This window comes from Pimephales promelas, chromosome 18 (assembly GCF_988280905.1).
Source record: "Pimephales promelas chromosome 18, fPimPro1.hap1.1, whole genome shotgun sequence".
NCBI lineage: Eukaryota > Metazoa > Chordata > Actinopteri > Cypriniformes > Leuciscidae > Pimephales > Pimephales promelas.
The window spans coordinates 23,814,386-23,839,467 of NC_142786.1; the positions used below are offsets into that span (position 1 = coordinate 23,814,386).

At 34.7% G+C, this 25,082-nt stretch overlaps 1 protein-coding gene across 24 annotated transcripts in view; it reads left to right on the forward strand.

Annotated features, from left to right (window-relative positions):
- The window catches only part of adgrb2 (adhesion G protein-coupled receptor B2), a 323,031-nt gene that overhangs the window by 163,427 nt on the left and 134,522 nt on the right, over positions 1–25,082 (forward strand). For 20 of the 24 annotated variants that reach the window (XM_089123194.1, XM_089123186.1, XM_089123181.1 and 17 more), the window contains exons 5-9: positions 8,736–8,900; positions 15,618–15,782; positions 16,508–16,672; positions 18,967–19,068; positions 23,220–23,326. In XM_089123194.1, the coding sequence (XP_088979320.1) occupies positions 8,736–8,900; positions 15,618–15,782; positions 16,508–16,672; positions 18,967–19,068; positions 23,220–23,326 (704 nt within the window). The remainder of the gene's footprint in view (positions 1–8,735; positions 8,901–15,617; positions 15,783–16,507; positions 16,673–18,966; positions 19,069–23,219; positions 23,327–25,082) is intronic. The other 4 variants (XM_089123188.1, XM_089123187.1, XM_089123190.1 and 1 more) reach the window with 1 other exon arrangement.

Genomic DNA, 25,082 nt, shown 5'->3' on the forward strand with positions numbered 1-25,082 from the left:
TTGGAAAGATCCACGTGGTGTCATAATTAATTAATAGGATATGACAACTTAGTCTCATTAATAATTATGAGACACCGATGAGTCACCAATGCACTCATACCTTTAACAGCTAAACAATTAGGAAAAAAAAAAAAAAACCTATTAATGAAAGGGTAATCGAATAAAAGTTACAAACACCTTGTTTGGCCAACAAATACATTAATCAACTTTATAACATTTAAAACATGACAAACCCAGCTTGACAAACACACTTGTCCTGAGATAATAGTACAAAATCAGTTAAAATCTACCTTTATTAATGTGTTTTTTTTTTTTTTCATTTGTTACCCGAAAGCTAAAACAAAATAAATGTTTGAATTTTAGTTTGGATGACACACACACACACACTAAACAAATGAAATGTTTGATACATACATAAGCCATTGCTACAAAATGTAATCAATATAATATGTTTTTGTGGTAATTAGCCTCGGCCTCCCCTGTAAAGATGAAAGTTTTTTTTCATCTAATTTTTTTCATCTTCAGTCTCATTTTAAATAAAGGCTAAGCTATCAGTATGGGTTTCCATGGCAATATCACAAGGTATCTGCAATATTAACACCTTGGTCCCAATGTAATCCAAAATCTAAATGAATATTTTCATGATAGCCTTAAGAAATTCCTCTCAATGCCTTTGAGGATATGTCTATCGCTTCTGCGTGTCATTGTGTCTGGCCAGTAGAGCAGAGCAGCGTTAGGCCAAACTCAATCTGCTCCACTTTAATGAAGAAACGCTTTTCAAAGCTCACGGCTCTATTGATGAATTGAATCTGATGCAATTATCTCAGACAGGTAAAATGGTTCATGAGACCTAGATTTAAATGGGAGAGCCATGTTAAATAAACTTTTGAAGGATGATGTTTTTTTTTTTTTTTTTTTTTTTACTGGCGCTTTACATTGTTGTTTTGTCTCTCAATCCTGTTGTTGCGTCTTTAGAGACTCCTTTGTCCTTTGTGAAATTTAATGGAATACTGAAATAAATAAATCAGCACATTAATGCAGGATTATAGATCATGTGGTTGCTCATATGAGAACAAATCAGTGCCAATGCAACATATGCAGTAAACATCTTTGTCAATGATCATGGTCCACTTTAGACATCTACTAACTACAAGTAACTTTGCAACTACCTGTACATGTCAACTAACTCTAATTAGAGTGTTAGTAGACGGTCTGTTTTAAATATCTGCTAACACTTTATTTTGATGCTCCACAACAGACATTCTACTGAATATAAGTAACTTTGCAACTATGTCAACTACAAACGTGTACCCCACCACGCATAACCATACCATAACATAACATAACATAACATAACATAACATAACATAACATAACATAACATAACATAACATAACATAACATAACATAACATAACATAACATAACATAACGTAACATAACACAACATAACATAACAGTCTACTACTCTAATTGACATGTAGTTGCAGAGTTACTTATATTAGTAGAATGTCTAAAGTGGACCATCAAAATAAAGTGCATCTTCTTTCTCTAGTGGTCATTTCATATATATATATATATATATATATATATATATATATATATATTTTTTTTTTTTTTTCATGAATTTAGTGCTATGTGCAAATTACCATAAAATATAGTATATTTTGCCTATAGCAAAATAATAATAATAAATGACAATGTGGAGAAAATGCTTTTGTTTTTGAAGCCAAAGTTGGTAACACTTTACAATACAGGTGCACAAATATGCATTAATTCATCCTTAACTAATACACAGATAATCATGAGTTAATGTATAACTCATGAAGCACTAAACCATTAATTAATGATTACTGCATCAGCAACTAATAAAGAATCAATATGATTAATAGATTAAGTAATAAATGAATTGCTATTAATTCAATGTGTCATTGTGTATTAATTCCTTAATAACATATTGTATTAACTAATAGTGTAAATTAATGTGTTAATTACCACAATTAGTCAAAGTTATGCACTTCAACTTCCAGTTGTCTGCTTTAATTAATCATTAGCTAATGATTTTCAAAGATATAATTATGTTATGACTTTACTTGTTGGGACACATCATTATTAACTAGTCATTTACTGATTGTAGTGATTTGCACATGAATTTGCACTAACAATGAAGTAATTAATGATGTATTAATGCATATTAGTGTACCTGTCATATTATCTGGAAGTTGAAATACAAGGCTCTAGCTCATTCTGGTGATATTAATTAACACTATTAGTTAAAGAAAATTAGTTATTATGGAATTAATCCACAATTACATATTTAATTAATAACAAGTCATGTATGAACCAATACATTAACCTTAAAGACTCTTAATTAGTTCCTAATGTGGTAATCATTAATGAATAGCTTAAATAATCATTATTTACACATTAATTCAGTATTATCTGTGCATTAGTTAATGCTTATTAGTGCACACATATTGTAAAGTGTTACCCCAAAGTTTGGGCATCCAATCAAGCTCTGCAGCATTATTCCATCAATTCATCTGTTGCTTAGTTGAAGAAGCCAAATCAAACAGAAGCCAACATGATCAGTTTGGATGACATGAGGATGAAATCATTGAAATTTGTGTGAGAAAAAAAAAAAGTGGTTTAATTTCACTGTATTGAGTCAACATATGCAATATCAAATCTGTGTCCTGAAGAACAATCAAGTGAGAACCACTGTATTCCTTTAATCTAAGGGCAAAAGGGGCAATTGCATCAGTTAACCAACAGGTGGTGCTATGCATTTGTTTTTACCCTTTAAATCTAGTGACTCATCAGACCACAGGCATCCAATGATAGCTCATTCATCGCAGCTTTTTAAAGGGTAACTGCATCAGTTATATCCGCAGACGCTGTTACTGTTGGCCTTAACTGATATAAATAATATTTACGACATGTAAACAACACTGAACAATGCCTGCAGCCTGCAGACCCACAGAGCAGGGGTTTGGTGGTGTTGTAAATGCTCAGAGGGGACATTGATCTATTGGTTTGAGGATTGCTGTCTGCCCCGCATGCCCGGTTCACAACCACATCTCTTTCTGTGCCTGTTTATATATTTCTCTCTGTCTAGACTCCTTCTCTACCTTTCAACATTAACATTGTTTGGTTTTTTTAACCCTGAGTATGTGGTCTGGTGGTCAGTACCTGTTTTTACATTTCACCCTCTCTTCCTCCGTCGTAGGAGGAATTGACACCCCCTGTGGGGAGCCAATAGACGGGCTCTGGGTCTCTGCATGAATCCACACAGACAGTGATTTGATGGATACTGCAGTACATAATGTGGTCTATAGAGGCAATGAGCACTGCGGGCAGATCAGCCTAGTATTCAGCCTCTCCCCATGCCACACAAAATCAGTGCTGTTATCCTACGCTCGCATCTCAGCCTTTACAGCATCTGAGGCCAAAACTACCAGCATGTTTGGAAGTCACGGCAAGAATAGACTTTCTTTTTCAAGAATAGAAAATCATCCAAATCTTATTTTCTTTTTAAAGGCTGTCAAGCTCCAACAATAGCACTTTTTGAAGTATGGTGAAGCCATATACAGTAACTTGATACATGATATATGTCATCTCCACTATAGCTCTCATTTATCATAATTAGTGCCTCTAATTCCATTTTGCCATTTTTAAAGTTAGCACTGTCACACAACACAGTTTCTGTGACCCATTGTAACTCGACACAAGTAAGCAAAGTAGCAAATAAGACCAATGAAACTGCTGTAGTGATCATAAATCAGTGCTTCACATTTGTCGATTTTTTTCTTCCAAAATCACATTATAGTTCATTTTTCTATTATTATTTTATTTGAAGCATAATGAAAGAAATGCCTTTATTTAATCTTGGTAAACAATAGGATACATCCTTACAAAGATCAAAGTCTTGATATTCAGTTTTTCCTCTTTTTTATTATAATAGTCTTATAGTGACAGTAATTTCGTATTTTTTTGTACGGATATATGCAAAATTGATATTCATGCCTTCATGACTCAAAATAATTGAATTCAAGCTATTAATGTGAAATATGAGCCCTTTAGTATATATATATATATATATATATATATATATATATATATATATATATATATATATATATAAAAGTATATATATATATATATATATACACGGTAAAATCCCGGACCGTTCGGTCAGCCCTGCACGGGACAATCTAACCTCGTGTCCCGCGGGACTTCGGTTCTGCCAAGACTGCCATAGAGTTCGTGCTGATCCTTTTACCGTATTTTCCGCACTATAAAAGGCGCACTTAAAAGCCTTTAATCTTCTCAAAAGACGACTCGGGAGCGCCTTACTATATAGCTATGGATCAATTAGTTAACAACGCTCCGCATTATTAAATTCGCCCGCGAACTCGCGCTCGTGTCCAGCTTATGCCCGCTTTGTTTGTCACACGGCCAGTTCAACCACGTATAAATCAGGTAATGTGTGTGTCGCTCACGAGCGCTCACTCTAACAGACACACGAACAGACCGGCGCTGCTCGCGCGTCATAGACGTTCATAAAGCGCTCCCCGTTCACACGGGTCGTCTCATTCAAAACAACCCACTGTTGTTAGCGAGCCGCCGCACATTGAATACTCATATGAGTCAGGCTGCGAATGTAAGTTACGTGCCCGCCCCAGCGCGCTCATGCTTACTAAATAAACACCTCACCTCGGCTCCACGTAGCCTACTCTCTACATTCCCAGCACAGATGCATAACGCAAACCCAGTCAAACGTTTGACTGCAGTATATTTTTGCACAAGAATCTCTCAAAAGTGGATGAGTAAATAACATTGCACGTTGTATCCTGAATGCAGTATTTTTTTTTTAAATTATATTATTTTGCTCTGCTCTTTTTATTCAAACCACAAGCTAAGTTATGTTAAAGGTAAAAGTGCACTTTTTCTTTCACATTGATCACTTCATTTACCAGTTATCAAGGTTTGGATTTGGGATCCACTTGAATATTTTAAAGTTTCCTCGTTTACATTTTGTATTTCATAAGTGGTAGTTGAAGAGGTTCAGTACAGACTAGAGTGTTAATTTATTCCATACACATTGATGTTATTACTGTGACATTCTGTTTATGCTCATAAGAAAAATAAAACATATTTTTGGGATGAAATAGCAGTCTCTTTCTGCACAAAACATGTACCGAAACCGAACCGAGACCGTGGCCCAAAAACCGAGGTACGGACCGTACCGTGGGCTATCTGTACCGTTGCACCCCTAATATATATATATATATATAATGTATATGTGTATATATATGTGAAGAGTTCAGATGCAAAAGCCTCTAAATGCCATTTGAAATTTTCTTCTTTAATAATCAAACTTGTATATTTAAGTTCAGTAATTTCACTTAAATGGCAATGATAATTACCTATTAATTGTTATTTAAGTGAAATTACTGAACATAAATATACAAGTTTGATAAAAATCATCATTAAAGAAGAAAATTTCAAATGGCATTTAGAGGCTTTTGCATCTGAACTCTTCATGTATATATACAGTATATACTCGCCTAAAGGATTATTAGGAACACCATACTAATACTGTGTTTGACCCCCTTTCGCCTTCAGAACTGCCTTAATTCTACGTGGCATTGGTTCAACAAGGTGCTGAAAGCATTCTTTAGAAATGTTGGTCCATATTGATAGGATAGGATCTTGCAGTTGATGGAGATTTGTGGGATGCACATCCAAGAAAACATCCCCCACACCATTACACCACCACCAGCCTGCACAGTAGTAACAAGGCATGATGGATCCATGTTCTCATTCTGTTTAATCCAATTGCAAATTGTAGCCTCTTTTTCCTTTTTGTAGTGGAGATGAGTGGTACTGCTGTTGTAGCCCATCCGCCTGAAGGTTGTGCGTGTTGTGGCTTCACAAATGCTTTGCTGCATACCTCGGTTGTAACGAGTGGTTATTTCAGTCAAAGTTGCTCTTCTATCAGCTTGAATCAGTCGGCCCATTCTCCTCTGACCTCTATCATCAACAAGGCATTTTCGCCCACCGGACTGCCACATACTGGATATTTTTTCTCTTTTCACACCATTCTTTTAAACCCTAGAAATGGTTGTGCGTGAAAATCCCAGTAACTAAGCAGATTTTGAAATACCCCTCTGGCACCAACAACCATGCCACACTCAAAATTGCCATTTTACCCATTCTGACAATCAGTTTGGAGTTCAGGAGACTGTCTTGACCAGGACCACACCCCTAAATGCATTGAAGCAACTGCCATGTGATTGGTTGATTAGATAAGTGCATTAATGATAAATTGAACTGGTGTTCCTGTAATCCTTTAGGTGAATGTACATGGTATTTATAATGCAATGCTAATCGAAATAGCCTGTATTACTCTATAGTGCTATAAAATATGTTCTGCTTCATCGGATCACAGAAAAAAAAAGTTATTTCAAACATCCTCTAATCACTTACTATGATTATTATTTGCATTTTTACGTATTTATAAATGGCAGAAGGTAACTAGAGAGTTAAACATGCATAAATGTCTCGTTCGATATGCTGAAGATGGCTTTTGTGTCCAAGTTCTTTGAACAACAAGTGCAACTATGTTTTCTATCTTTCTATCTATCCATCCATTCACACACACACTATTTTGTATATTTTATACCTCACACTAGCCCTACCCCTAAACCTACCAAGAAAGCTTTCTGCATTTTTACACTTTCAAAAAACATCACTTAGTATTATCCCCATAATGTAGGGTTTACCAGGCCACCCACACACACACATATTCGCTTCATACAAGCTTTTTTATTCTGCATGCTTTATGTGCAGCTGAGCCATGGCTCCTTTGAGTTTTGCACTACAGAGCGTTATCAATTATTTATCAGCATGCATAATTCACAGTACATCCCTGCTCTACACTGAGGAGGCCTTACAATCTCTCCCTCGCTCTTTCTAATAGCCCCCTCCAAAACCTCCTTTTCTGTCTCTTTTACTTACTCTTTCTTTCCCCCCTTTCCTCAAATCCTGGCCAATTCTCTTGCCTTCCATCCCCTGTCAGGATCCGTTTTTCTTTCTGTCCTCAGCCGAGTCACTCTTCAACCTCTCCCGCTCTTCTGTTTTTCATATGGTCTTATATTTACATCTTATCTTGTGATTTCACTGCCTCTCCACACCTCAAGATCCACGTCCTCCCTTGTTCGTTGGCAACACAGAGAATCAAATGTTGACTTCCTTGTTGGTTTAGTAAAGATGTCCGCTCTTCCACTTTCAAAGATCTGTTGGATTCATCTCGGCTGTTTTGTGGTTGTTTTAACTGTTGTCGCACTGCAGGGGTTTATCAAAGTTCATTCACACCCTCACCCATAACATCTCATCAAGCCCAAAGTCATACATTCCGTTCCAATACTTACTAACTATTAACCGAATAAGCTGCCTTTGTTTGCATCACTGAGGATTATTCACAATGCAAATACTGTTTCATACAGTAGGCTACATAATTCTCCAATATGACGTCTATTAAAAAGCGTTGAAGAATACATTTACTGAATACTTATTCAATGTTTCTAAACAAAATACATATCGCGGTAACACTTTATTTGAAGGGGTGTGCATAAGACTGACATGACACTGTCATAAACATGACATAACACCTGTCATAAACATGAAGGAGTCTTTATGAATGTTTATGACTGTTGTCATTAAGTGTCATTCGGTAAATTATGACACTTTTATTGCAAAGTTGACATTGTTTAAAATGTCTTTGTTATGACAACTTGACATTAACCAAGACAAAAATGTCTTGATTATGACAACTTAACCATTAACAAAGAAATCATAACTAGTCCAATGTGTTCCACTTTACTTGAGGTTTTACTTGAAGCATTTGACAATTTGACAGTGTAGTAACCCTTAATGACATCTTTACAACTAGTACAATGAGTTCTACTTTACTTGAGGACAAGTAAAATATTCATGTCAGTTATAATGGTGTCATGACAACCAAAGTTAAAACCAACCATACCATATGACCAGGGTAATGTAATGTTAACACAAAGCTAAATAACTTCTTTAAGTTTGATAATTAGACCTGTCATGACATATTTGTGACAGGTTATAATTTTTTGGTTAATGTGAAGTTGTCATAACAACAACATTTTAAACAATGTCAACTGCATTAAACATGTCATAATTTACCCAATGACACTCAATGACAACAGTCATAAACCTTCATAAAGACTCCTTCATGTTCATGACAGGTGTTATGTCATGTTTATGACAGTGTCATGTCAGTCTTATGCACACCCCTTCAAATAAAGTGTTACCAATATCGCATATATATTTTTTTCTTCAATGGTCAAATAATTCTTGAAGGACACAACTTCATTGAAACCCTCCCTGCAGGAACACAATCAATTGGACACGTTTCATGATCAAACGGTGCATTTCATCTATTTTTGCTCTAACAAGATCAAGTATGCCTAACAAGATAAGTGACATCTCATTCATGTTGTACATGCTGTTTCATTTTCATTTCCTTCTCTGCCCTTAACCCTTGATCTGAAGGCTTCCTCTCTGACGGTTGAGGCTCATGTTGGTGGCATTCCCGGGTTTAATCCTTCAGGTGGGCGGGGTTTCGCCTCTGTGGGACCCTTCGGCCCACCTCCCTTCATGTTCCCTCATCCCCATTGGTGGTTTTGTTGGTGTTTGCAGTGCATGGGCTGTGGGAGGAGTGGTCTTCCTGGAGCTTGTGCTCAGTCACGTGTGGCCGAGGCTCTCGGACCCGGAGCAGGATCTGTGTGCTCCCCGAGCACGGAAGCGAGGCCTGTGGAGGGCCCGAGGTGCAAACCAAACTCTGCAATATAGCTGTGTGCCCTGGTTAGTACTAATCTCCATTTCCTCATCTGCCAATATTCTCTCTCTTTTCTCTACTTCAACTCTAAAGTGCATTCTTATCAAAGTGGGTCTCATTTACCAATAATTGCGTAGGTGTTCTTATTATTGTGTTTTTATTGTACGTGTGCAGGAAAGGTTTGCATGCAAAATCCCTATAGATCGAAATATAATGCATGTTGTTTGTATTAGTTAATAATAGTTTAAAGATCATTTAAACTAGATTTTTTTAAGAAAGTTTAATATAAAATAATAATAAGAAATACTTATAACAGTTTTGTTGTTTGTATACATTATTATAAATGATGTAATTATAAATCATTTATTATTGCGATTATTATGAAATGTTGAGTGGTTTGAGTTGATTTTATTTATTGGATTTAATGGAAAATGTAATGCATTTTTTGTTTAGTTATTTAATCCACACATCTATTTGTAATATACTATAATAATGATAATAATGTTTATATACAAATACATTTGTGCATTTAATTACTAATTTTTTATATTATATTATAAGAAAATAATAATAATAATGTAAAGTAAAAAAAAAATGGTGAATCATAACAAGTTTAATACATAAAATGTTGCATTTACACAGTTAGAGAATGAGACCCGGTGTGTTCTATCTTCTTGACTTCCCTATTCTTTACCCCTTTTCAGTGTTGTGTATCTTCTCCTCTCTTGTCTCTCGATTCACATGTCTTTTTCTGTGTGACCTTTCCCTTTCCTTCCTGTGTGCCATCCCCACTGCCTCGAGCTGCTTGTTTCACATCGGTCTCCCTCACCACTCCTGTGTGAAGGGCGCTCGAGCTCTGTGTCGTATGCTTTCTCTCTCTGCAGCCACTCCTCATAGTTTCCTCTGGATTTCATTCATTCATTATGCCAGTCTCCAGAATTATGCCAAAGTGCTACTCAAATGGGGGCTCGGCTCAAGCTAATGGGAATCCTACATGATCCAATCACACGTGTCCGCACCTGCTGGGGTTTGTTGTTTCTTCTTCGGCACCACTCCGGTCTTGGCGAACAGGATCCGTCTCGAAAATTAGTTATTACCCCAATGAGATGAGCAATAAATCATTTGTCTGTTACATTTCAATTCATTTTCAGTTTGAACAGTTGTTCCTACCTGGAGTGGAAGACCTCCATTAGTCTGACAGTTGAAGAGTTAAGGGTGACAGCCAATCACTGTGATTGTCTTTTATTTGAGGAGGCACAAATGAACAGCTGGGCCAGTCCTGCCGAACGCTTTTGACTGACAGTGATTACAGCCTGTCAGAGAGCAGATCTTCCACCTGTTATCATCTACCAAGAGGCATCCATGTGTAAAATACATTTCACCCTCTTAATATTCAATTGCGTTCATGGGTGTCGAATGACGTGTAATCCACTGATACAATTTAAGTCAACGCAGGATAAGTCAATGTAATATACCTTGTCCTGGGTCACTGTAAAGGATGGTAGGCTGTTGTGAATCTAAATGGATGTCTCGTAAACATCGGTGTGTTTTCTCCTGCATTACTTCAGCTCTGCTTGCAGTCTATGATAACAGTGATGGTTTGCTCTCAGTGATCAAAGTGTGAGCAATTTCAATTTCAGCGTATACGTGGGACTTTTTTTTTTTTTTTTTTTTTTTTGGTAATTTACTCCACTTAATCAATGTTTGCTTATGTGGAAAGAGATGGTACTGTGTTAGAGATGGTATAGAAGTCTTGTAAGGGGATAGTTGGTTTATTTTGAAGTAGCATTTGCTGATTGTCCTCATTAAAATTGTGTTTAATTAAAGCGTTTCTAAATGTTTTGCTTATAGGAAGTTGTTTTCTCAGATGACTTATTTTTTATTAAAAGTTTGTCCTGAAGAAAAAAAAAGAAAATCAAAGAAAGAAAATCTTTCAGAAATCTGAAAGTATATATATATTTTTTTAGAATATTTATTATTATTATTATTATTATTATTCTTAAGAATAATAATTATGGAAACATTTATTATTATCATCGATGATTTTATTTGTATTTTTTTTTTAATCGATAAATATAAAGTTCAACATTTTGATAAAAAATAACAAAGTTATTTTGTAACATTAAACACTACCGTTCAAAAGTTTGGGGTCAGTAAGGATTTATTTATTTATTGGAAATGCATGTGTAATGTTACAAGATTTATATTTCAGATAAATACATTGATTCAACATTGATAATAATAGTTTCTAGATCAGCAAATCAGCATATTATAATGATTTGTGAAGGATCAAATTGCATTTTAAAATATTAAAATTATTAATTTTAAAAAATATTAACTTTAAAATAAAAAAAAAATCAATTTATTAAAATGATTGCTGTTCCTACCTTTTTTTTTTACTTTTTTTTTTTTTTTTTTTTTTGCTTTAATGGACAAATACACTGCATCAACAGCTGGTCTATAAATTTGTCAGACTCCGATTAAAATTTAAAACTGAATATCAATGTTGTACAACATTGCTGAACCCTAAATGTAATACTTAATATTTAGATTATTTATTTTATATTCACCTAAAATAACATAAACTGATGGGGTGGTGATGGCGCAGTGGATAAGACACATGCCTTTGGTGTGAGAGACCTGGGTTCGAAACCACTGGGAGACACCAATGTGTCCCTGAGGACTTAACACCTGACATATAGCAATTGTAAGTTGCTTTGGATAAAAGCGTCAGTTAAATGAATAAATGTAAATTTAAAACATATTTAAGAGAAAGTATAAGCCATAAGAAATAAGAACAGAATCAAATAGAACAGAAATAAGACATTAAAGGAGAGGTCAGAAAATAATTCCTATAGCTACAACCATAGACGCTCGGATGCATCAGTTTGTTTATGCATGTTTATGTCTAGCCATAAGGGATACTCAAAGTATCCATGTGCTGAAGTCCGTGTTATTACCTGAATTATACAGAGGATTTTTCTCTCACTTTTCCTTTATGTTCTTGTGATGTAAAAGTGAGGTGACATAAATGCTCATCTGTGTTTGTTGGGTTTCAGCTGCAGCTGCTGTCTCTCCTGGCAATCTCTCTCCTCATTGGCCGCTCGTTTTATGAGCGAAGATGAGTCCAATACTCTCATGGAGGTGTAGACAGACAAACCACATTTATCCATGTTTATTGGGTTTGTGAGGCTTAAGTATATGATTATTATTTACCATGCACTTGCTTTGAGACACAGATCCTCCATGAGCTCAGACAGAATGCAGCTGCATCTGATTTTGCTTTGCTATACCAACATTTGAAGAGGTCCTATTATGCTTTTTCTTATATCTTTAGTGTATACTGTTGCTGTTTGAGTATGGGAAATGTCTGGAAAGTTACAAATCGCAAAGTCATTCCAACAAGTTTTTCTCTATCAGTGCACACCATTTCTTTTTGGGTGTGTGTATCGCTTTAAATGCAAATGGACTGGTGTTACCTGCCTTTTACACGAGTTGACACAGTCCCCTGAGGTCTTTATAAGACAAATGTGACATTTTTTTGGTCAAAATACCTCAAGGGTGACACCTGAGCGAGAGATCAATCTTTTGCCATTGCGTTAGAACTGGTTACACTACGTATTGTCAATTGTGAAAACAAAATGGCGGCGCCGTGGGTGGAAATGTGCAGATTAACGGGTGCTAATATTCAGCCATATGGTTTATTTATTATATTTTTATACAAATATTAAACAAATATTGTGTTTTTTGACACTTTATAATAATATTCAGGTATGTGGGTGTGTGTTTATGTGTCTGTAGTATATCTGTATGTATACTCGTCTGTCTATTTGTACTACACCAATCCCTTTGGAACTATTTTTAGGTCCTGCTCTTGAGGCTGTTTTGAAGTAAAGTTATACTGTACATTTTTCTAAGTTTGTCGAGCATCTGCTTTGACGGAGCAAAGTTGACAGAGTCATCATGTGCTCTGTCTTCCTTGGAACCCATTAGATTGAGAGATAATTTGATTTCAGTTCATATCATCCATCAAAATGAGATACTCTTGGATGAAATATCCCCCACCCCCCCACCCCCCTACACACACACATTTAAATAAGATAAAAGTGATATTAGAGGTTAATATGCACAGATCCTGAAATTGCTGCAGAAAGTCAAAAGACGTGACATCCCCCCTACTGTGAAATAGATAGTGCATACTAGAAAGCATTCATTATATAAACATAAAGGCGCAAGATTAATGCCATCATTTGATGGATGATGTTTAAGCATAATTCTTACTTTCGAACATAACGAATATGTGTCCATCGAGGCATGTAGACCTTCTAATGTTTTGCAAAGGATCTTGGGATACTTGAAGTGAAACATTTAAAAGCCATGTTGTTTCATCCACCCATTAGACACTTGCAAATTCATAAAGGATTGGTATCCACAAAGGGACTCTGAACTCTGGGACTCAAAGGGAGCTGAAGGGACATGCTTCTCCCCTCAAATGTATTATTATTTATTCACATAGAACTTCACCACAAATCTCATTAATCAAGCAAGAAATAGTCACTTTTTTTGTAGTTGCTGGTCAGAGAGAGGGCCGATATGAACATGGACAGAACTCTATTGATATCCACAGTCAATGTGGAAATTATGTAAAATAATTGTGCTTTTTTAGTCACTGAATAACAATTAATAGTAATCAGTGGAATAATGATTTTTTACTCAACATTTTTTTCCCTGTGAGAAATTAAAGGCTGAAACATTTGCAATATGCATCAGTCAAACTGAAATAAATTGTTATCATCAGAGTGCGGTTTCTCATAAATATCTGCACTAATGTTATCAAACCCTCCATTTAACTTCATGAGCTTTAAGATGTGTCTCAGTGGGCCATCTCTCTTTAATTAATTAAAGTAAATTACTGGTCTTCTCCGAAACCCATTAGACTACAATTCTGAAGAATAAATAATTTGTCACCTTTAATGTGCAGGTCAGGGTTTGTTCTAATAGCACGCATTGTAATTTAATGTTCACTGATGAAGAGGTGATCTTAAAAAGCATTTTTCAGTATAGGATTTAAAATTGAAATAGTGGCTAGAAATAAATGAGTGAATGAAATTTATGATGTCATTTCTGATGTGACCTGGTAACTGAAACTATATGTAGGAATCAATCACATTTTTTTTTTTTTTGGATTATAGTGAATGGTATTTGAAGGCTATTGCAGATTGTATTAGGGACCTCCACCCACCCACCCTGTATATTTTGTCATTTAAATTATTAAAAAAATAATTTATTTATTATGCTAAATGATAAAATTCTAGATGAGAGCTGAACTATTCATCTATCTATCTATCTATCTATCTATCTATCTATCTATCTATCTATCTATCTATCTATCTATCTATCTATCTATCTATCTATCTATCTATCTATCTATCTATCTATCTATCTATCTATCTATCTATCTATCTATCTATCTAGTTCTAGCTATCGTTCTGTCGTTCATCTGGGATGTAAATGAGTATATACACTGTAAAAAATATTGTTGGTTTAACTTAAAGTAAGTAACCTGGTTGTCTTAAAATTTAAAGTTCATTGAACTGGAAAAATTGAGTCAATACAATGAAGGAGAATGATTTAATGTTCAGAAACTCAAAAATATATTTTATCTGAACTAAATAAATTATTTAAGTTGATTTGACAAAAGAAAAAAAATGCTGTGATTAGTACACTGTAAAAAAAAATATTGTTGATTTAACTTAAAAAGTAAGTAACCTTGGTTGTCTTAAAATTTTAAGTTGATTGAACTGGAAAAAAATTGAGTTAATACAATGAAGGAGAATGATTTAATGATCAGAAACTCAAAATTATATGTTATCTGAACTAAATAAATTATTTAAGTTTATTTGACAAAAGAAAAAAAATGTTGTGATTACTACACTGTAAAAAAAATATTGTTGATTTAACTTAAAAAGTAAGTAACATGGGTTGCCTTAAATTTTTAAGTTGATTGAACTGGAAAAAGTTAGTTAATACAATGAAGGAGATTGATTTAATCATCAGAAACTCAAAATAATAAGTTATCTCAACTAAATAAATTATTATAAAGTTGATTTGACAAAAGAAAATATGTTGTGATAACAAATCTTGACAAATATATATTTTTTATTATTATTATCATTTTTTTTTTTACGGTGTATCTATAACAGCAAGTTTTATTAGTTATCATGTACTAATTTTAGATAATTCTTAAATAATTTTGAATAACTTTTTTGCAAACTTCCCTGTTCAAGGCTTGGCTGAACAGGGAAGTTGTCTCTGTCGAGCGCTTTGATCAGCTCTGGTTGTTGTAAAGTGCTTTATAAATAAAAATTGATTGATTGAAACTTGTACTTTTCATGCAGCCTGAATGCTACAAAATTCTGTAGTTTTCAGAAGTTCTTAAAAAAAAAAAAAAAAACGTGCTGATGGTTTTTGTATCACTAATTAACTTTAAAAAAAAATAAACTCAGTGTGTTGTCATCAATCTCTCAGGTTTGTATCAGGGTAAGTAACCATCATTTTATCCAAGCTACAATTTCAAATACTACAGACAAACACAGACCCCTGCTGTACCCCGTCTCTCTCTCTCTGTGTCCGACCGCCCGATTCCTGTTTGTTTCTTTCCCTCACTTCTATGTCCTTCTCTGCCCTGTCCTTCCTCCACTCCAGTCTTATTCCGTTCTCACCTCCACACCTCTCTCTTGCAGTGGAGGGTCAGTGGTTGGACTGGGCGGCCTGGTCCCAGTGCTCCGTGTCCTGTGACTCGGGCACTCAGCAGAGGCAACGGCGTTGCAGTGTGTCGGTTCATGGCTGGGCGGAGTGTAAGGGGCCGCATGCCGAAACTCGTGAGTGCACCAACCCGTCTTGCGGAGGTAAGTTTCTCACTGGTGGGCTCACTCTTAAATTGACAGGTAGTTTACAGTATTTGCACAGCTGCAATTTGTTTGCTGCCATGGTCTAATTAATTGCAGTGAACGTTCTGAATTGTCTGTGGTACCAAACCACAGAGACTTAACGGTCTGCACTGCTCTTGTTGCACAGACACGCTGCTGTGTCAGCATATGCCAGCTAGCACCCCTGATATTAGGGGGGAATTAGCTTCATGCAGGTGCTTTATGACTATGTTCATACTCAGCCCATTCTCACCCCCAAGGCGTCACTTAACTGACGCCTTGGGAAGCATTTGGACATGCTTCAATAGCTGACGCTTTAGGCACCCTTTAGCGTCAGTAAGATGACGCCCTAGGATCGCGTGTACCCTACCCCCACCCCATACCTAAACCTAACTGCGTCCTCTAACAGACGCTTTCCTTTAGCGTCAGTTATATGACGCCGTAGGATCGCATCATGTAAGTGACGCTAAAGGGCGCCTAAAACGTCAAATATTGAAGCATGGTCAAAGGGGTGAGAATGTGTTGTCATACTGTAGCTATTTATGGTTGTGACTTCACTTCTGAGTCGTTGTTTCACTCTGCATGTCTGTGTTCACTGTGTTCCAGTCTAGTATATCTAAACTGCAGTGTGTAGATGGCCATTGACCCGTCTCCTTTCATAATGTGGAGTCACAGGTGTCCTTTGTTTGCTTGGTCCTGTGCAGGTGGAGGGAACTGGGGTGCCTGGAATCACTGGAGCTTGTGCTCCAAAACCTGCGACTCCGGTTGGCAGCGCCGGTTCCGTATGTGTGAAGGCACGGGAATCCAGGGTTACCCTTGCGATGGCTCCGGAGAGGAAGTGCGCTCCTGCAATGACAAGAAGTGCCCAGGTGTGTGTGTGTGTGTGTGTGTGTGTGTGTGTGTGTGTGTGTGTATGCTCAAAGCACGTCTTTTATTTCCTCTTCACTCCTTCTTTTTTTTTCTTTGATTTCCTGTACAGAGCAACTGACTCTCCAATAAGTCTGCCTTGCAGATTTGGGATGGTCTCTGATATCTGATACAATGAATAAGTGAAATGACAAATAGTGTTCCATGATTTTTATCTATCTATCTATCTATCTATCTATCTATCTATCTATCTATCTATCTATCTATCTATCTATCTATCTATCTATCTATCTATCTATCTATCTATCTATCTATCTATCTATCTATCTATCTATCTATCTAATGATCGATCGATCTATCTATCTTTAAATTTGACACTAAAATATTTCTTCTAATCTTCTAACCATCTTCTAATGTTTGTGGTTGGTAAGATTTTTTATTTTTATTTTATTCATTTTTTTATGTTTTTGAAAGGCTGCAGTTATTTGATGAAAATATATAAAATATAGAAAAAAAAATAGTGAAATATTATTACAATTTATAATGACTGTAAACCGTGACTTTTTTTTCAGGATGTTTAGATTAATAGAAAGTGGAGTAAAATTATTAATTTATTTATTAACCCCAAACATAAAATACACATCATGTGTAGATCTATCTATCTATCTATCTATCTATCTATCTATCTATCTATCTATCTATCTATCTATCTATCTATCTGTCTGTCTGTCTGTCTGTCTGTCTGTCTGTCTGTCTGTCTGTCTGTCTGTCTGTCTGTCTGTCTGTCTGTCTGTCTGTCTGTCTGTCTGTCTGTCTGTCTGTCTGTCTGTCTGTCTGTCTGTCTGTCTGTCTGTCTGTCTGTCTGTCTGTCTGTCTGTCTGTCTGTCTGTCTGTCTGTCTGTCTGTCTGTCTGTCTAAATCAGTCCATTCCCAATTAACCATGGACTCTTTTTTTTATTTAGTCGCAATTCGTACATGTATCCTGCAGTATCTTTTTGTTGGTGGTTAATCTCTTATTCATCCAATTGCCAAAAAAAAAAAAAAAAAAAACACTCCTTAAAATGGCACCCAAGAAGTGACATATAGTATATATAATTTTATTTTAATTTCCATGTTTATAGATTTTTTAAAACATTTCATAACATGTCCAAATCTCCCAAATTAGGGTTTTAAACTTACATATTTGGTAACAAGGTTGATAAAATTGGAAACGTTGTATACAATAAATAAATAGAAAATAATATAGCTCACTTAATATTAAGTACAGTATGATCTTGTAATGTTGATATCAACAAACCCTCAAACCCTAAAGCTTTTCCTGGATGCCTGACTTTTTTAAAGACTTTCAAACCCTATTTTGTACCCTATTTGTAAAAAGAGGCACTTGCTCTCTCTCTCTCTCTCTCTCTCTCTCTCTCTCTCTCTCTCTCTCTCTCTCTCTCTCTCTCTCTCTCTCTCTCTCTCTCTCTCTCTCTCTCTCTCTCTCTCTCTCTCTCTCTCTCTCTCTCTCTCTCTCATATTTAACATTCCCTCTACTCCTTTTTTTTTTCCATTCGTCCTCTCTTTCGATTGGACGGGCCATTGTTGACAGAAGGGAACAGTTGAAAGTGGTGCTGTGTGATTTGTCATCATGTCAGGCCGAGCAGCAAACAGCAGATTTTAATAAGCACTCCTTTGACTGCAGCTTTGGGAGGCTATAGATTAAATAAATGTCAGACGCTGCCGTAGAGCTTATATTGGGCACAACGCTTTGATGGCGGCAGAAACTTGAAAACAAAAATCTGTCCGATAGCTTTGTCGGGTTGTATTATGTTCAGATGAAAAAGAGTAGGGTTCTTTTCTCCATCTCTCTCTCTCTCCGCTTTCAACCCAGTCGTCCTCTGGATCTCACCCCTGGGTTGTTCTCTGTTCTGAAGGAGCTTTTAAATGAAAGTTGGAGAGAGGTGTCTTTGTTGCAGTCAGTGATCTCATTTTCTCAATCAGTATTTTTTTTCTTCTTTTTTTTTTTAATCTTGAGGCAACCTCACTTCAACCTATGCTTGAAACAAGACAAAACAATTTGCAATATTCTATCGTTCTATCCATTGTTCCATCCATCCATCCATCCATCCATCCATTTATCCGTCTATTGTTCCATCCACCCACCCACCCATCCATCCATCCATCCATCCATCATCAGTCGTCCATTCCCAATCAACAATGGACTTTTTTTAATTTATTACCAATTGGTTCATGCATCTTATAGTATATTTTTGTTGCTGGATAACCTCTTATTTTTGTTGTATACTGTGTGCAGCACCTCATGAAATTTGTAAAGATGAGTACCAAGTAGCCATGACGTGGAAGAGAGCCTCAGCTGGAGAGACGGTGTACAACAAGTGTCCATCAAATGCCACTGGTACGTTACAGCAAACATTCTGTCCATTTGAGTCTGTGTGACTCTTTTTGTCCAATAAGAAGTATTCAAATTACAGTTCTCCTAAACTGTCTCGGTCATCATTATGCCGTTCCAAACCTGTATGACTTCATATTCAGTGGAACAAAATGTTTAATAATTTGAGGAACTGCTTCTTAAATCTAAATGAGAGTTATTAGTTCATATTAGTCCAAAACCAGAAGAGTATTATAAAATCAGTCAATTTGACCTGTGACATTACAAGTGTTCTGAAGTGTGTGAATAAATTAGTCATCATTTGCTAATAATGCCAATTAGTTTGAGGATTTGTTCACTGATAATTGTCCCTGTGATCTAATACTGAGTGGTGTAGTCTCTTTTTTTGGCCAGTAATCAAAAGTTTGCTGGTTCAAACTGTGTAAGGAGCAATCCATGACCATTCTGGCCTTTAGCGGGTCTAACCCCAGCCTTTTCAAACACGGCTGTTCCTCAAAAAAAAAAGTTTATTGTATGTTGCTTTGGATAAAAATGTCAGCTAAATGACAAATTAGTAGTAAATTAAAACCGCTCAAGAAAAGTTAATGATCCGAGCTTGATTAGCTTTAGAGAGTACGCCGCCGTCTGCATCACATACAACTCTGAAAGTACAATCTAATGTTGTTTTGGCCACAGCCAAAGACGCCATGTCTAATTCAATCTCCGATACATTTGCTTCTTCTCTTACCATGACATACAGCTTTATTAAAAGATTTTATGATCAGTTAAACCACATTATAAAACTCCATCAGTAATGCAATCACTCAGCTTCCAAAACCAACATCGCACAACAGGCTCGAAATAAGTTGGTTTCCACACAGTTAATCGCCATTCAGTTTTGAAGCCCATTGAGATGAATTAGTGGTGTGTGAGAGGGAACTTAATGAGGATGTTTACAGCCCAATATGTGCCGCCACAGAAAGTTAATATAACAAATATCAAGACATTGCTTTTGGTTGATTGAAATTTCAGATGTTGCCACTGTGCTTGTATGGGACCTGACAAACACACGTTCCCCCTTTTTTTTGAGAGGCTTTAGATTTAATGTCAGACATTGACATGTTGTTGTTTTGTACATCAGGACTTTCCGCTGTGTTTTGTGATTGCTATATAGCGTGTGGCTACCTGGTGTATAACTATGCAGAAACCTTGCATTGTGTATTTCCCCCAAATAAATGATTATGTGTTCCCTTTTGTCACTACCAAAACAATAATGGCATGTTACAGTCATGACTGTTTCGGTAGTTACAATTTAAGATACTTTTGAGCCTAGTACAAAGATGATAACCAGCACATGGTTACCTTGCTCAGTTATGAACAGTTGTACACAAACAAAAACTAAATTGTATCGAATAACCCTAAAACTATGATGTCACAATCGAAACTTTGCCACATGTTTTGGTAGTGACAATTTAAGATACTTTTGAGCCTAGTACAAAGATGATAACCAGCACATGGTTACCTAGCTCAGTTATGAACAGTTGTACACACACAAAAACTAAATTGTATCGAATAACACTAAAACCATGATGTCACAACCGAAACTTCATCACGTGTTTTGGTAGTGACAATTTAAGATGCTTTTAAGCCTAGTTCAAAGATGATAATCAGCACATGGTTGCCTAGCACTTTTCACATAAAAACTACATTTTATGGAATTACCAAAAAAAAAAAAAAAAAAAATGTTTGCTTAATTGCAGAAAAAAAGTGTTTGGTAGTGGTGTCCCTTAAAGTTACACAGATTTTCAAAATTTTTAACACATTTCCCTCAAAATAATGGTACCTATCAACAATGAAAGAGAGGCTATGAGAGAGAGGCACACAAGACATGACATGAAAATGAGGGACTTTTTTTTTTACATGAATGTAATTTCATGATTTAAAAATAAAATATAAAATATTTTTTTACTTTACATTTTTAAAAGAAAAGAAAAAAAAATATTTTTTTAAAACAGAAAAAAATCTATATTTTCACATGTTGAAATTTGGGGGGTACTGTTCAGGACAGCCACCTCCCAATTGAAAGTACTCAATAAATTATGATTTTGTATATATTAAGCTTACTTATATTGTAAATATTACTGTGGGATTAAATTGATTATAGATCGATCTTAATAAACTTCTAAAGTTTGAAAATTTAAATGCTTTTAAATGTGTTTTTTGGTAGTCAGGGAGCAGTTTGCACCAATTCTGTAGATTGGCCCATATACAGTATATGTATGTAGGCCCTATGTATAAAATAAATGATGTATAAAATAAATATATACATATACATACTGTCAGTACTGTCTTAAATAGAACTTCATCTTTTATACTACGAGATTTTGGCCAAATGACAGAAAAAAAAATGCACAACCTAAATGTTGATAAAAATGTAATGCAATAGACAGTAACACTTTACTTGAACGGGTGTGCATAAGACGGGCATGACACCTTCATAACCATGACATTACATATGTCTTGAATATGAAGTAGGGTTTATGCATGTTTATGACAGCTGTCATTAAGTGTCTTTTGCTCGATGATGACATTTGGAATTCTAATATGACATTGTTTGAGATGTCTTTGTTATGACACCTTGACATAAACCATGACATCATAACCTGTCAGTGTCTTTGTCATGACAACTTGACATAAAATTAAGTTAAACTGTCATGTGGTTGGCTTTGACATTGGCTGTCATGAGGCCATTATAACTGTCATGAATATTTTTTGTGACCTCAACTACAATGGTACTAATTGAATTTGTCATTAAAAAGTTATAATGGCTTCATGAACCAACCACCTGACAGTTTAATGTAAAGTTAACCAATAAAGCTAGGTGGTTTCTTAAGTTTGATCAGTAATCTGCTATGTCATGTTTATGACAGGTTGTGTTGTCTTAGTAATGTCAAGTTGTCATGACAAAGACACTGACAGGTTATGATGTATTGGTTTACTGTATGTCAAGGTGTCATAATAAAGACATCTCAAACAATGTCATATTTGCATTAAAAATCTCATAAGTGACACTTAATGTCACAAACATGCATAAAACTGCATTCATATTCATAACATAAGTCATATCATGATTACTGTATGAAGGTGTCATGTTAGTCTTATGCACACCCCATCAAGTAAAGTGTTACTCAATAGAAATAACCTACACTCTAAAAAATGCTGGGTTGTTTTGACCCAATTTTGGGTAAAATATGGACAAACCCAGCCATTGGGTTACATTTTTGAATTACATTTTTAACCCAATGGCTGGGTTTGTCCATATTTTAAAATTAAAACAACCCAGCACTTTTTAGAGTGTATGTCCGACATTGAACAAAACCCTCATAGCTCTGTTTGGTTTTGGTAAAATGCTAATAATATATAGTAATATAATGACACATGCAAGTGTCTGACAGTGTATAAAGCCACAATATCAACATTCTTGTCTAATTATTAAAAAACAACAAAAAAAAAACATCGATGATATTCAGTAATTATGCACTCCTCGGTTTGGTTTAAGTATTTCTAAACCTTCCAACTGCAGTAGGAGAGGGGTTTTTTTTGTGGTTATTTATGCCCCCTGAGTGCAGTATGCAATAATTCTCAGATACTAGTGGAGAAAGACACCCAGGGCGCTCAGTGATTTTTACCTAATAAAACAGAAAGAGCTAATAAATGAAGTCTTTGAAGTGAGAGCGCAGAGTAGAGTGTTGAATGAGGTCAACGGCGAGCAGTAATCTATATCAACTCCACGTCCCGGCCAGCACAGACTGTCATGCATGCAACGCCCCGCAAAAAAAAAAAAAAAAAAAAAAAAATCCTGCAGAGAGCGATTCACTTGACTTTTTTTTCGGCCAATTTTTATTCCAGCGAGGGTACCGGAGGTGAAGCCAATGTCGGGTCTTATTGGCCTGGATCTGAATGATGCAAGTGGCAGAAACTTTAAGCAAAACTGACTTAGCAGCGTTGCAAAATGACATACATACTCTACATTATCCCATGCCGCATCGCAGTTGAAGTCTTTAATATGAAGCGTGTGAACCTCATAGAGTATGTGTCTGTCAAACCTTGACATGCTGGTTATTGTTTGTGCATAAACAGTAATCGCGATGTGTTTTTTTCCTTCCCTCTCCCTGTAGGATCTGCTAGTCGTCGTTGCTTGCTGGACGCTAATGGAGTTGCTTACTGGGGTCCTCCGAGCTTCGCCCGATGTGTCTCACTCGAATATAGATATTTACATTTATCTGTGAGTACATGGATGTGGATGACGTGCTGTGATGTCACAAGATGGGGTAGGATTAGATTATAAATATGAATTTGTTTACGCACCTTTTCTAACACAATAATGAAGAGTTTTGATAAGGATTTTGTTTATATGTTGATCTTGAAATCAAGTTTGTGGTGTAGAGTATCGTCATCGTTGTTGATTGAAAAGCAAATTTGGGCAGAGAATAAGACTAACATTATACTCATTAATGCTAACATTAAAATCTCTATCTTTATTTTTTTAATATGATTATTATTATGAATAATAACAATACAATATTATAAACAATAATATGTATTTATTTATTTATTATGATTAATAATATTGTATTATTAATATTTAAATATTTAAATATTCATATTAATAATATGCATGTATTTTTTATGACTAATAATGTTTTATTATTATTTACTAAATCACTTCTTAAATATTTAAATACATTGTTTATTATTATTATTATTATTATTATTATCTAAATAAATTATGTTTATTAATATGAATATTTGTAGTAATAATAATAATAATAATAATAAACAATGCATTTATATTTAAGAATTGATTTAGTAAATAATAATAAAATATCATTAATCACAATAAATAAATACATATTATTTCTAATTACATTGTATTGTTATTTACTAAATCAATTCTTAAATATTTAAATAAATTGTTTATTATTATTATTATTATTATTATTATTATTATTATCATTACAAATATTCATATTAGTTAACATAATTTATTTAAATAATAATAATAATAAACAATGTATATAAATATTTAAGAATTTATATAGTAAATAATAATTAAATATGATTAATTACAATAAATAAATACATATTATTACTAATAATATTGTATTGTTATTATTCATAGTATAATCATATTTAAAAAAAAAATAAAGATAGCAATTTTAATGGTATTATAATGAATAATAGCAATATAGTATTTTTTGTAATAATATGTATTTATTTATTACAATTAATAATATTTGATTATTATTTGCTAAATCAATTATGAAATATTTAAATACATTGTTTATTATTATTCGTATCATTGTCATTATTATTATTATTGTCTAAATACATTGTTTATTAATATAAATATTTGTAATAATAATAATAATAATAATAGTAATATTTTATTATTTCTAAATGAATTATTTATTATTTGTTTATTACTATTTTTAATAATAATAATAACACTGTTTGCCAGTGTCTAGAAATTTCAAGATATATGTTGTCGAAAACAGTTTACACAGTGGAAGTAATTATATTTTCTGATTCATGCTGAATTAATACATGAACTAATACACACTGACTAACTCAATTGCTCAGTTGTATTTAATATCCCCCATCTGCTACAGTCAGTCCCTGAATTGTGTCGCTCAGGAGACGGCATGGATGAGCAGCTGAATATTACGAATTAAAAAAATACATACACAAGCATTGTAGTATTGCATACCAGAAGTGAACATACATTTGTTTGCATTTAGTTTCACAAGCCACAGAAAAATAAAAGACCAGAGTGTATTTAAAGGGCAGTGTGTTCTAGAGAGAGCAATGTCACTGTCACTATCCACAAAAGATAATAACTGCAATGAGCACTCCGCAAAACATTAAAAAGAGTCAGTTCCAGTGCTGGATCGTCACTCATTTTAATACACACCAAGGAAATGAAAACCATTACTTTGAGATGCTTCCCTACCGTAAATACTTGAAAGCTTGAAAAGAAA